General features: G+C 28.7%; 1 protein-coding gene across 1 annotated transcript; it reads right to left on the bottom strand.

Moving 5' to 3' along the window:
• Nucleotides 1–14,198, bottom strand: LOC106786596. The gene is made up of 4 exons (XM_014748154.1): nucleotides 13,658–14,198; nucleotides 8,222–8,492; nucleotides 7,058–7,206; nucleotides 1–1,636 (listed from the first exon to the last, which is right to left on the bottom strand). Exons 2-4 carry the CDS (start codon nucleotides 8,307–8,309, stop codon nucleotides 1,457–1,459), a joined length of 417 nt encoding a protein of 138 aa, XP_014603640.1. The 5' UTR covers nucleotides 8,310–8,492; nucleotides 13,658–14,198; the 3' UTR covers nucleotides 1–1,456.
• Nucleotides 14,199–14,541: the final 343 nt, after the last annotated feature.

Here is a 14,541-nt window from a genome sequence, read left to right as displayed (position 1 = left end):
CTCACGTTCATCATATCTTCCTTTTCTTTTTATTTTTTCCTTTTTCTAAATTACTTTTAACATTTTTACTTACTTCAATTCTTTTCTCTTTTCTTTCCGAAGATGATATGTTATTTTTTGTTTGAGGTATGCAAGTATGTGAGTGTTCATCGTGTTGTGTATTTAAAAGGACATACAACAATATCTTAGGATTCGTCAAACAAAAGCTCGTAACAATTTTTTTAGAAATATTTTAATATATTTACCTCTATCTTTCTCTTTCTCTTTCTCCCTCTCAAAGATCGAGGTTTATTTTTTATTCTCTTAACAAAAATAACTACAAGCTTTCTCTAAGCAACCCAATGGAGACAAACGCTCTATAAAATGCAAGAAAAAACAATTAGATCATTCTGGATGAAATTATAGCCGGCGTTTCGCGAACTACGGCCCCGTTTTCTCTTTCCCAATATTTTTATCTTCTTTTTTTTTTTTTTTATTTTTAAATTCCCGTTTTAATCTTCGACGATACGTAACGACTGAATTTAATCTATTCTAATTATCTATTTATAATTATATTAATATAATTATTATTATTATTATTATTATTATTATATAATATATCGAAAAAAGAGGTGGAAAGGTATGAAGAGGTATTTACGTATAAGAAAATTTTAAGTTAATATATGTATGTATTTATGTATATTAATATATATGTGTTTATGTGTATTTAAATGTATGCATGTATATCCGGGGGCATCACTTTGCATCTAATCACAGATCGATTCTAATTAACTCATCGTATATGATGAGTTAGAATGATATTATATTATATAAATTTAAATGATCAGACGGCTTTAGATATAATCATTTCTTTTCTTTTCTTGCTTTTCCTTTTTTCTTTCATTAACCTGTCATATCTTTTTTATTTATTACCTACAATGTCCTTGATTAACAACACACACACAAACCTCCCCTAAATACCTGGCTAATTAAAGTCATTAATGAATTTATCACATGATCGTTCGTTTATTTCGTATCCCATATAATCTTTCTTCTTGTCAAAAGTAAAACAAATATTTAAAAAACAAATTTCTTCATACATATATATATTTTTTGTGTGTTTAAATCTTCAAATCGTCATATTTTTCTACGATTGAACTTCCTTATTCTTTAGTTGTTTTTTTTTATTATTCGTTCTTTTTAATTCATTGATCGAAAAATCATTGTACGGATGGTCGGTCGATAACTTTTTTTTTCTTTCGTTGAAGAAGAAGAAGATTAGATTAGATTGGATTCGTGAAAAATGGCGACGACTCTTTGTAACTTGGACGATTTTATCTTATTGGCCAAACGTCTCATTTAATGACTATTCTTTTCGATCGAAATAATAGAAATAGATGAGATTTCATCGCATTTGGTACACAGCAACAAGAGCAACAGCAACAAGAGCAACAGCAGCAGGTAATTGGTCTCGAAACTAGGACAGGGAGAGAAGAGCGACAAGAGATGTCGTCAACCAGAAGACTCCTTGATCCTGTATCCTCGATGATCCATCGACAATTATTAAATCCGGTCCGGTCCAATCCAGTGCATCATCTATGCCATCCAAACACTCGAATTCGCAACAACGCTCACCAACACGGAATTTCTTGCATCTCTGAGAAATGAAAAACAATTTTGAATCATAATTAATATTCTAGATATAATTATTATTTTAATTATAAGACATATTTTATGAATATTATATTTTTCATATTATATGTTATATTAATATTGTGTTAATAGTTTCTCTCCAGATTATTTTTTCTTTTTAATTCTTAACGAGTAATTATAAATATAAACAAATTAGATAAGCTATGCTTATAATTATATCATTACAAAAATGTTTTATCTCAATAGGAATATTTTAATATTTTCCGAAAATTCTTGCGTTCTACGAAATATAAATATACAGGGTGCCCCATTTAAATCGATTCACTTAAATATCTTCGAAACTGTTGATGATAGAAAAAAATATGTGACATAGAAACCAGTGAAATTGATACTTGATATAACATTGTCTAGGTTGTATCCTGGAAATAGTAATGGCTACCAACAATCTCGTATTTTCTAAAGCTGCGATCCTGCGATTCATCCGCAGTGACCTCGGTTTTAGTTTCGCTTGGCTTCCAAAGAATTATTTCGCAAAGACGAAACCATAATATGATTTTCGTTTACTCATCCTTGTCTTTCTTTATCGACAAAATGAACTCGTAGTTTCCTGTAGGGTTCTCGGACAATAGTAAATAATTGACTTCGTTGTATTGTTCAGAATAGTGAAATTCATCCTCGTTCGTTCCATTATTCTTACTCACAAATATTTTTCTTTATTTTTATCTTTTTCCTTTTCTTTTTCTTTTTAACGATACATTAAAAAATTACACGAGCTTGTTGGAAAAGATATAAAAGTGTATACTACTTTCGTTAGATTTTTATTTCAACAACGAGTCCTCCATTATGTCGAATAATTTCTTTCATCTGTTGAGTGTTTCGGTCCCATTCAGATATGAGAAACAAAAGCGGCCGAAATGTACTCTCGTAATTTAGCGAAATAAAATAATTAGTGAGTTTTCACAATTTCACGAAGAAAAATTGTATTCTGCTGAATTTGTTCATTATTATTGCTTCAGAGTATAATATTAACAAATTCTATGGAGTAATTTTAATTCTCGAATAAATCGATCACACTTTTTTCTTAATATTTTATTTAACAATGAAATTACTTAAATGTAACATATATAATTTTAATAATAAAACAAATACTCCTATGAGAACTTCATAAAAATTTTTAGAAAATTATACAATAAACTATTAATGGAAAAAGTTTACTACCTAAACATTGGTCATAAGAAAATAATTAGAAAAAAAGCTTTTTTTCCCTTTCTTTTCTGTGCATTTCTTTTTAATTCCAATCTTGAACGAGAACTTTTAAGATCATGGTATCACGTTTATCAAATTCCATTTCAAGTCGAAAGAAAAATATCTCTAACTAAACAACAATACGAAACAAGGGGGAAATGATAAACAAGATTAGGACGTCTTTAAAATCGTGGAAAAGAAATATTCTTGATTTTTCTTCTTCTTCTTCTTCTTCTTATTTCCTATCGACGAGTAAACGGATTTACATTTTTACATTGTATGAAAACATCTTATTAGAGACGACTGGAAGATGGCACATTAAGAGAAAATTCAATAAACCGATTGCCAATCTGCTTAACCTTATCCTTGACAACGACATTACCACTAATCGTGAATAATCTTGTTTTCTATTTAAGGAAACGAAAAAAAAAATGCTATTACAACAATTATTACATCAAACGAAATAATTGAAACGATTATAAAAAATGATATCTCCACTGCAATTTAAACGCGATGGGTAAATATTAACATTGATAAAAAATTACAAACAAATAATATTCGTTGCTATATGGTAGTTACATTTTAATTACATAGACAAAAAAAGAAAAAAGTAGTCGTTCTTGGTAAAATTTAAACAAGCTTCACTAATCTGATTAGATTGGTCATATTATATCTCTGTCCCTATTGAATAATCCTATCGTAAGAATATTATTCTTCGGATTATGTAGCCATATCGTAACATGGTTTGTTTCGTATAAACAAGATAAATATATATTACGTGATCCATTTTTAAAAGAAACATATTTTTTCCGTTTAAAAATTGAACTTCCACATTTAAATCCTTGTTTTTATTTTACAAATTGTACGCGCGTGGGTGGGTTAAATAATTTTCAGTATCACCGAAACTTTTATTTTTGTAAATAAATTGAAAAAACTTTTTAAAAACCTTTTTAACCCACACCTACCACCTGTATAATAATTAAAAAATATTTCAACGTGAAATAGCAATTAATTTAAGTTTATATCAACAAAAATATATGAATACTTTTATTTTAACAAAATGAGAAAAATAACGCGATTAATGTAAACAATAAATTAAATATCAACTAACGGCATCATATAATTATTAAAATCATTGTCTCATCGACTATCTAAGCCTGAAAAGTGAAAAAGAAAATGAGCAGCTCGTTCTGGGAAATTCATTGTCGTAGTAAATTTATCTCTATAGGTAGGCAATATAATGAAAAGCTTTCGTGAGGATGCAACTTGAATTAAATTTTATTCGTTAACGAAGTAACAAGCAATTTGCGTATGAGCTCTGACATTCCGAGGCTGATATCACACCGAACAAGAGAGACGAACGTGTAACGAAAATAAAAATTTATGTTTTTGCAAAATGTATATTACTATGCATAAAACATTTGCTAGCATATCCTATCGTACATATTGAAATGTAAAAATTTGTCATAAATTTGATTAATCATATTAAAAAATTGTCTATATTGCATATCGTATTTAATATACATACGCTTTTATTTATTTGATCAATATTTTCTAAAATAAATATTCGATATATTGAAAATAATTTCGTTTTTTTTGCACAGAGATTACGTTAGTCATATTTACCGATACTCACACACTTACAATTAAACCTATAAATCATTTTACACTTTAATAATAATAGACATTTCTTGCGTTTTGATCAATCAAGTAATATAATTTTAGCATCACGTTAAAAATAGAAAATTAATCAATATTTTCGTCATATTTTCCTTTTTTTTTATATTAAGCAATTATTTTTTTTATAAAAGCATAAATATATGTAAACATTGAAAAGAACGTTGTAATAGAATTTTATAATCGTAGTTTTAGATTTTCTCAACTGAAAGTGCAACATTCTGGATATGTATATTTATATACGTGTGCTTGCGAGCGATTAAAAACGCGAGAAAAGGAGTTAACGAGTACGACTAAAGCAGAAAGAAAGAGAGAGAGAGAGAGAGAGAAAAGAGAGCAAAAAAAAAATATACGACGCGAAAATGTCCGTCCCTGAATTTAATTTTCAACAAACGATGTAGCATTTCGCGGTGTGTAGAAATTTTCCGCTTGAAGGTGACGCGTTAATAAGTTTTACACTTTTGACTTATAAACTTACACCTTTAAGCTGTTTCAACACGAGTATACTCAGATCATCAAAATCATATAATAGTTGTACTGGATATATTTATCTAGATGTAGCAATAAAAGCATTCGCACGACAATTCTCGTGAGATTGTTATCTCATACTCCGAAGTTCGTAATATATTCAAAGTATAAGTTTTAATTACTTTGGTATAATTACATGGATTCAATGCTCACAATATAAAATATAGGTACACGATTTATGTGACAAATTTTCTAACAAAGAAAAGAGAAATATGTTTTGTGATGATTGTTAAAATTAATCGTATTCGATAAATATCGATAAATATTACTTTCGATTATTTTTATTTGAATTCTATTCGTAAATATGATTTAGAATTTTTGATTCCTTAGTCGACGAGCATTATTTATTTTTTACGTTTATTTAATTTTATATAAAAGCGTGTAGATATTTCGAATTTCATTAAAATAATTTACATGAAATCAGTATTAAATAAAGTTAAAGAAAAACATACAAATTTATTGTTTACATATAAAATTACACATTTTATATGTTTTTATTCTAAGGGGGTATGACTTGAGCAACCATACTATGTAATATTAAGTATATGCTTACTAAGTGTAGCACGTTTAACGATTTTATATAGCACCAACTCGATACTGATCTCGGTCAAAGTATTTTTTTTATCGTAGGAAAAAATGCCAGTTGGCTAGCGATCGAAGAAGAAAAAGTGAGCAAAGGCTCTACGCGCGTTTATGATAAAAATGAAACTTCGTGTTATTACTAGACCATACTATTGTTCTAAATTAAATCTATCGAGCGTGGTCGAATATATATTACGTCGAGTTAGTCAGACGGTTTTTAATCTACTATTTTATTATAAATATTCATAAGCTTGTACGTACATGCATAGATGGACGGTCATGTCCATAGATGTATGAATTACACCATATTGTTCCAATTCAATGCTATTTCATATTTTTTTTTTTTTTCGGAAGATATACGAGAAATGAGAGAACGTTTAAAATTTGGTAAAATTATGAAACATTCCCAGAAAGATTTATCGTTGAGAGATGTAAATTGAAATTTTAATTTCATTTAATATTCCCATTTTATTATATTAGAAATTATGTTCATTCAATTTTGCACTAAAAAGATTTAAAACGTGCAATTGATTTTTTCTTCATTTCTAGATAATTTTAGAACACTTTGAAATACTATTTGAAATGACTATTCGAACAAATAAAATATTTTATTTTCAAAAGCCTACTTTTCTAAACAATTAATATATTTCATTTACTGTTTATAATTTAAAATAGTTTTACCCAGCTCTACCGGGTATATATATATAATAATAATAATATATATAAATTGACCATATGCATGTATGAATGCTGTGTGTGTGTAAATACATAATTGAACGAATACGATAATTGATCTATTATGCAAAAAAGTAACCTTTTACTACATCAGTCTCGTATGGATAAAACAATTTATTTAAAAGCTTTAAGTTAAAACCATATGGTTCACCGAAATCATTTTCTCGTTCGTGCATTTTACCCGTTTTCGAAAATCATTTAGATTTTATCTCTATCATTTCGCCACGTTTTTTGTTCTTTATTTTTTATTCCTCTCTCCCTTTTATTTTCACTGAAAAATCTCAAAGTTTATTAAGCTTTACTAGCATCATCACTCATCGATCGTCTCTTTTGAGATTTTATGAAAAATAAAAAAGGCCAAACGTTCAACTAGTTCAATATATTTGCATGTTTTAAAGAAGTCAATATTTTTCTATGATTTTTAGATCTACACTTTTAAAAATATTTAGAGAACCGTACACTTCGACAACAAAATCCCCTATACGAGAAGATACTCTAATTAATATTTAATAATAAATTATTCTAATTTTTTGCATAAAGTAACACCTGCAGATGACAACAAAATTCAACGAATAGTTAACTATAATATACGGATAACAATAAGGTGTAATACCACCAAGGGAAAAGAGAACATTTCATGATAACTTCAATTACTCACATATGGGGGTGTACAGTATATTGCTTGGCACCACATCGGCTCCGAGTGATAACAAACGCACAAGCTACAAACCGCAGGTCCTGGCACATAGAGAAGTCCATGCCTAACTGTTCCACCTTGAAAATCCGTACAGTTCTCCTCAAGAGCACCTATAATTCAATATTGCTCATCGTACTTTGATAACAATGAAGGATCAACTTCACTCTAATTTAACTTCCCGTTAAATTAATATTATTTATATTTAAATCTTGTGGTAATTAATATTATTAATTTAACTTGTGGTAATTAATTAATTAATTATTAGCTTGATGTGCAAAAACAATTGCCATTTTGGTTATTGTAAATTTATTTCGATTATGTTGGCGATTGCGGTGAAATTGCAACTATTGATTTTTCTTTTTTTCATTTTTTCCAAAAAAGGAAGAAAAGAAAATTTGTACGATTTTATTGTTTCATTTATATATTCAAATTGATATCTTAAAAACAGTAGAAACTGTCTGAAATATAATCCATATTTTTAGCTTTGGAACAATTATCGAATTTACAATTTGACACTGATTTTAAACCAAAAAAAAACGCATTGGAAATGAAAATCTTGTTCAAAATGAGATAAATACGCGAACGTTCTTTAAACGATTGAGGATAATTTTTTAATGTCCATCACATCGAAATGAATTAAATTAAACAAGTAAAGAAAATACAAAATTACTCGATGTTGATTGTTCGACAGTTATTCGATATTTCAATCATATAAATCTTTTAAATTCGATACTTCAAAGCTGCAATTATTTTTGCAGCAATGAAATACGATTGACGGCTGGTATTTATTCAGTCAATATTTGGAAACATTTTCGCTTCGTATTTTTAAGATACGATTAATGTGTATTACAGCTGCAATGCAACTATAACTTCTATTATAAATACTAACAAATAATTATTTATATCGAGAACAATTTATTTTCCATCACCGAACCAAAAAATATAAATTCTAATGATTATACGTGGGATAAATTAACAAATTTCTAACCCCAAAAAAACGGAAACAATTTTGATTTCAAAAGTAATAATAATTTTTTGTTTGATTTAGACTGTAAATTTTTCAATGAACCCTTGTATTAAAGCATATCACATATAATATTTATTAATATTATCAAAAATACTCACTTATTCGTGTTGGAAGTAGAAGAAACGTAAAGAGATAAAAGATCCAGCCAAAAAGGATGTTGACTCGTAACTTCGTAGCTATCCTCATCTTCACGGTTAAATTTTTTTCTTCTTCTTCTTTTTCTTTTTCTTCTTCTTCTTCTTGTGATATCGTAATGATATCCAAATTTTAGATAACCAAAGTATATCGTAATTTAATAATCAGTAAAACCACACGGATCTTCTATTTCAGCAAGCTCTGTGAGTACTACTGGAGGAAGGAACATATTGCCTAGACAAAGAATCAGGATACATTCGTCATCGTTAGTACTCGATAGTTTTTAGCGTGGGTTTATAATAATATAGACATGAATACACGGATATCCAGAGATTCATTTCTTGCAATCGAGTTACTTTGAGTATTCGACGTCATTCGAGCTTTAACGCTTGCTGATTGCTCGGAATTCCTTCATGAAGCAACACGTAACAAACGAGTAGAAATTCGCGAGATAAGATAATGACCATAGACCTTTATTCGTTTCGAAACGAATAAAGGAATAATTCAACGTCCATTCTTCGAAAAGTATTCTTTCATTTCCTTTAGGGGTGTTCCAATTAAACGAATAAACCTGAGTGTGTTCTAAGAGACTAATTTTTGTTTATATGAAAATGATCGAACACCAAAACAATCTAACGAGTTTATTTCTGTAATACTAAAATATATTTATTTTATTCGGAATAATAATTAAAAGGAAACATTGTTTTTCCTCTTAATTGATTTAATAAAATAATAAAATCAATAATATTCGGAATTCAATCAAACGTTTGAATTAATCAAATTTGACTGTATATCTTCCGAGGCAACGAATTCGAATTAACATTTATACAAAGGATAGATAAATTTAATCGTGTGTTAAGTGTTCGTATGCTCTTTTCTTCGTTAGTTCACTTTACAGTTCGCTGACTGTTCAACGGGGCCAATCTTTACTTACAATTAGTAGATATTATTAAAAAACAGTAATTAAGTGTAAAAAGCACTCTTTTTTACACTTATTACTTCCGAGTTAGTTCACTAATTGTTAATGTAATTTGAATTTTATCAGAAAAGTACATTACAAAAGCAATGTAAGGAAATAAATTATTCTCCTTTCTTAAATGGCCGATTCCTTTTAGCTTGCACCATCACACGAATGAAATAACAAGCTTTCAAGCGTAAAAATAATATTACGAAGAATTCTTTCTTTTCTCTCTTTTTATTTTCTTTATTTCCTTTTTGTTTATTTTCTATATTTTTATTTGTATTTCTTTTTTTAATCGCTGCAGTTCTGGTCACGCATCAAACTCGTACTAGAAAAATTCTTTCGAGAAAAGAAAACGTTAATCTTATTTATTTACTTACTTATTTGTTTTTCTATTTAGTTTTATTTTTTTTTTTTTTTATTTATTTCTTGTTTTTACCTATAATCGAAACAACTTTGAAACCATTCCGCTAAATAAAAAGATCGAACTTTCGATAGAAGTTTGGAAAAGGTTAGCTCAATATATAAAACATGACAGTAATGACGTTTCCGTGTAGCGTGAAATATAAAACGGATAAACGTAAACGGTTGTATTATATAAATGCGATACAAATCTTGAAAATAATTCAGATTTTCAGTATAGAAAAAAATGACATTAAAAGGGATCTTACTTTTTTAACGAGATACAAATATATATATATACACATATTTGAAAGGAGAACATTTTTTCTTTCAAACTTATTATAAAAAAATAAAACAATAAAAAATATATATTAAAAATTGTAAGCAATAATAAATATCTGATTTATGTATTACATTTTCTTAACAATATCAAAATTCTTGGCTTAATGTTTGACAATAAACTCACATGGACTAAACATATCAGAAAACTAAAAGACTCTTGCCTTAGAAGCTGTAACATCCTAAGGACCCTAGCTAAAAAAAAAGATCCTTTTATGAGGATAATAAGCCATCGAATCCCTTGGTAGAAGAGAACATATTATCATAAACAGATTTAAAATTGGACACACTAACTATACCCCATAGCTACCTATTTAGTGGAAATTCAAAACAAAATTGTGAAATATGCAATGAAGAAATTAGCGTCAAGCACATAATAATAGATTGCCCCAAATACATCAATGAAATAATAAGATACAGAATTCCAGAAGACCTGAAGACTGCTCTTTCACTCAGGAAAACACACACACCACATTGACATTATTAATTTTTTTTAAAGACAATCACAAAATATTTTTCAATATATGTAACACCTAATATAGCTATGTATTGTTATATGTCGCTAATAACCTTGTTGTTGATGCGACTATAAACTGGAAAAAGAACAAAAATATCTGATTTCAAAGAAAAACGTCTCTCGTGATTTATTTCTGTTTCTTTACTGCGGCAATATTTTATTTCTCAAAACGAAACGAAACGGTATATTGCAGGAAAGATCATAGTAAACAAAAAAAAATGTATGTACGTCAAAATATAACGAACACAAAGGTCACGAAGCCTTTAGCTTTTCTTCGATCGATCGTCAACGCAAGACTTAACTGTCAATTTTTTAAAGTTAGCGAATATGAAGTACATACGTAATACATATTTCCATACATATATATGAGGAATGTACAGTGAATGCCGTTCTAAACGATCAATTTTCTAAAGGAATCTCGATATGCCTACTCCAAAGATGCGATCCATCGTTTATAGATAACACATTGTAGACAAGAATCTATAGATGTACATATGTGTGTGTATTTGTTACATACCCCTCTTACACGAAGAATTCCAAGTGTTTCAAAGACTCTAGAAAGACGTGTGTTAAATTCGAGCAATAATATTTGTATCCATTTATTTGAACGCGAAAATATTCCATTTCACATTTCTCTCATCGAGAAAATAAAAGAAACTTCTTCTTTTTTTATCAAATAAATATAAAAATACGTATACATTCAATTTATTCCACCAATTGTACGATATTTTGTTATACCAAACGATACGCACGCATATTTATTACCATTTACTTAATTATATTTGTATTTTTTTTATGCACATTTTCGTTCACAGTAATTAGAATTCATTCGAATAAGTATTTTTAATATTCATTAAATAAAATTGAATTAATAAAGAAAAAAGATATCTTTTCGGGAAACTTTGTATTAAAAAAAAAAAAAAAAGAAAAAAAACTGATAATTACCGTTAACTTCATTGATTTCTTTCTAAGAAAGAGATTACAAATTTCTAAAGAAAAAGTAAATTTGAATATCGATCGCTTTTTATAAGACCGAAGAAATAAGAAAATAAAGAAGGACGAAGTTTACGGGAACGATTAAACACAATTTCTCGTGAAATTCAGGCTACGATATACGCAACGTGTACTTACGCTTATATTCGTGTACATTGAATGGATGCATGATCGCATCTATGCACGTCACGATTATTTGAACGCGGTAAAACGGTATAAAAATGTGTTTGCTCTTCAACCGGCGCGTATTGTTTTCTCCCCTGATTTTCTGAGCTGTTGTTTCAAAGTCCTTCATAAGATGAACCCCAACCATACGTGGGTGTATGCGTTCATAAGCGTGTAATTTTCCGTCTGCCTGCTTGTCTGTCAGTATATGTAGATGATCGTGTATTGTTAAGTGTACATGTGTGTATGTGAAACCGTGTTATGACCACTTTTCTTTTCTTTACCTCTTTTTTTCACTCTACCACCTTTTAAGCAATTAGAGAACCCTTCATCTCCTTGCTTCGTGATTTCAATTTATATTTACTGCTTTTTTTAATTTATTTATTTTTTTTATTTTCTTTCTCTCTCTCTTTCTCTCTGTTTCATATACTTTTTCAATTTATTCGTATACTATGGGAAAGAGAATACTCATCAACGAGATCGTATCGTGACAACAACAAATGACGACGCTCGAAATCAAGTTCAATATGTGTTGAGCTAACGAAATTCTCGTTTTCTACTAAACTTCAATGCGACAAAGTTATTCTAATGCGTCTTCTCGTTATATTCCGTATAGAGAGTAATCAATCGATTTGAATACTTTGATGCAATTATTTTTGATGATTTTTGAGAAAAACATACATGAACCGATGATCTCAAATTAATATTCATACACGTTTTTCTAGTTGAATAATATTTTTTCTATACTCTTTAGATACAAACATATCGTTATGTGACTTGTTTTTTTAAATATTGATCTCTATAGTTATGTATAATTTTTTGCTTAATATATATATATATACTCGAGTTAGTTAATAATTATAATAAATTTTACAATCTTAAGACATCTGATTAAATGTAAAAACTATTTTTTATAAAGATCCTATAATATTTTTCATTTTTTAAAAAAATATTATAATAATACTATTCATAATTTTTATGATATCAGAAAAAATCGTAGATTCTAAAGCGATTAATACAAATATTTATTGAAAATCGTGTGAGATAATCATCCAATTTCAATTTAGAGAACGCATCTAAACAATTAGAAGCATAGAACGACTTAAATTCGTAAGAAAGATTTCTTTCAAAGTGGTCAACTTATAATAATGAAAGACGATTATTTACTGTGTTAGAAAAAAAAATGAGAATGAAAGTATAGCGTGTACCGACAAGAAAAATAAGAATGATAGGCGAGAAACACGAGCTACTACACGCAAACTCTAATAACACAATGTAGAATGTAGATTATTTTGATAGATAACGAGTTTAAAAAACCTTATAAAAATGCATCATTTACGACAAAATTAGGATTGAAACGATCTGAGGATTCGCGATACTAACAAATCAATTTTAACAATTAATTCGTTAACAGTTAATAGAATTAGAATTAGAATTGTAAAAATACAGCGAATAACAATTACTGTAATACTTTTTCAAATTTATACAGTATTTTTAAATTAATCTTACGTGGAATTAAATTTTACACGCGTAACGTGTTTAAACATAAAAAAAATGTATAATATATTTTATTATATTAAATAAACTAAAAAGAGCTAGCTACTTATTTAAAGTTTTAAGTAATAATACACAAATTTGTTATAAATGAAATTAAATAATGAAATAAGATTTTATATAAGTGCTTATACATTTAACTTTTCTTCATTATACAGTTTAGACCAAAACACACATTATAAGAAGGATTCGGAAATTCTAGAGGGATGATACAATCCTATAAGTGGATTTAATGCTTGTGTAGTTATATACTAAAAGGAGATTACGAGAGATTACTTGATAGTGTTTGAAGGCGGTGGATTAAATTTTGAGCGTGTCAAATTCTATAGGAAGTTACGTAGGTTGATAAATACTAATATTATATGAAATGAGATAAAAAGAAATAAAATAAAAACGTAGAAGAAGAAAAAGAAGAGGAGTTACATTAGCTTATATTTTATAATTTAAAGAATGTCAACAAAGACTTACCCAGTTTGAAACGTCACCCATGCCTTCCGCATCCCTCGTGCGTCAGTCAGTGCCCATGTGCCCGATTCTCCCGATTCTCAATAATCCCTTTTTATTTTATCAAAACAATTAACACGAAGATATATATGATATAACAAAAAAAAAAGGTCACAATTTTTTTTTCTTTTATGTTTCAATCCAAATTTGTGTAAAATCTAAACAAACATATTTTTACTATCCCTTTTTTTTTATCGACAAAAATATGACAAAGAATACAAAAATAATTTTCCCGTGTGACAATTCTATATATTGGAGTAATAATTCCTACTGGCGTGTTATATATGTATATAGATATAGATATAGATATATATAGGTATGTTTTTTTGCCAAGGGTTGATAAATTGTGTATAGATGCGCGCGCGTATCCACGGTGGAAGAGTCCGACCGACTGACTGAACTCTGTCGCAGTGAGAGCGCGGGGACCACCGCGGGTACGTGGGTCGATCGAACACCTTCTGCACCCCTCCTCGGAGCCAACGTCAAAGCCACCCCTTGGCTGAAGCGCAACGCACCCACCACTGCCACCACCGGCAGTATTACTACCATCGGCAAGGAGGGACTGACGGATAAAACGAAAACGAGAGAGAGGGAGAGAGAGAGAGGGAGAGAGAGAGAGAGAAGAAAAAGCTCCACATATCCTGCAACACCAGAAAACTACTTACTCCTATCATCATCGTCGTTTAATTTTTTTTTTTCCCCCTTTCTCTTTTTGATATTTTATATATGTTTCTCTTTGTTTTTTTTATTATTATTATTATTTTTTTCCAAGGTCGCCAACATTTTTATATCGATCTTTTTGATTCTTTTTCTTTTTCTTTTACTTTCTTTCTTTCTTATTTTCGTCA

This window comes from Polistes canadensis, unplaced genomic scaffold, assembly GCF_001313835.1.
Source record: "Polistes canadensis isolate GaletaPanama2010 unplaced genomic scaffold, ASM131383v1 scaffold_77, whole genome shotgun sequence".
NCBI classification, from domain to species: Eukaryota; Metazoa; Arthropoda; class Insecta; order Hymenoptera; family Vespidae; genus Polistes; species Polistes canadensis.
This window is presented reverse-complemented; position numbering and strand designations above follow the sequence as displayed.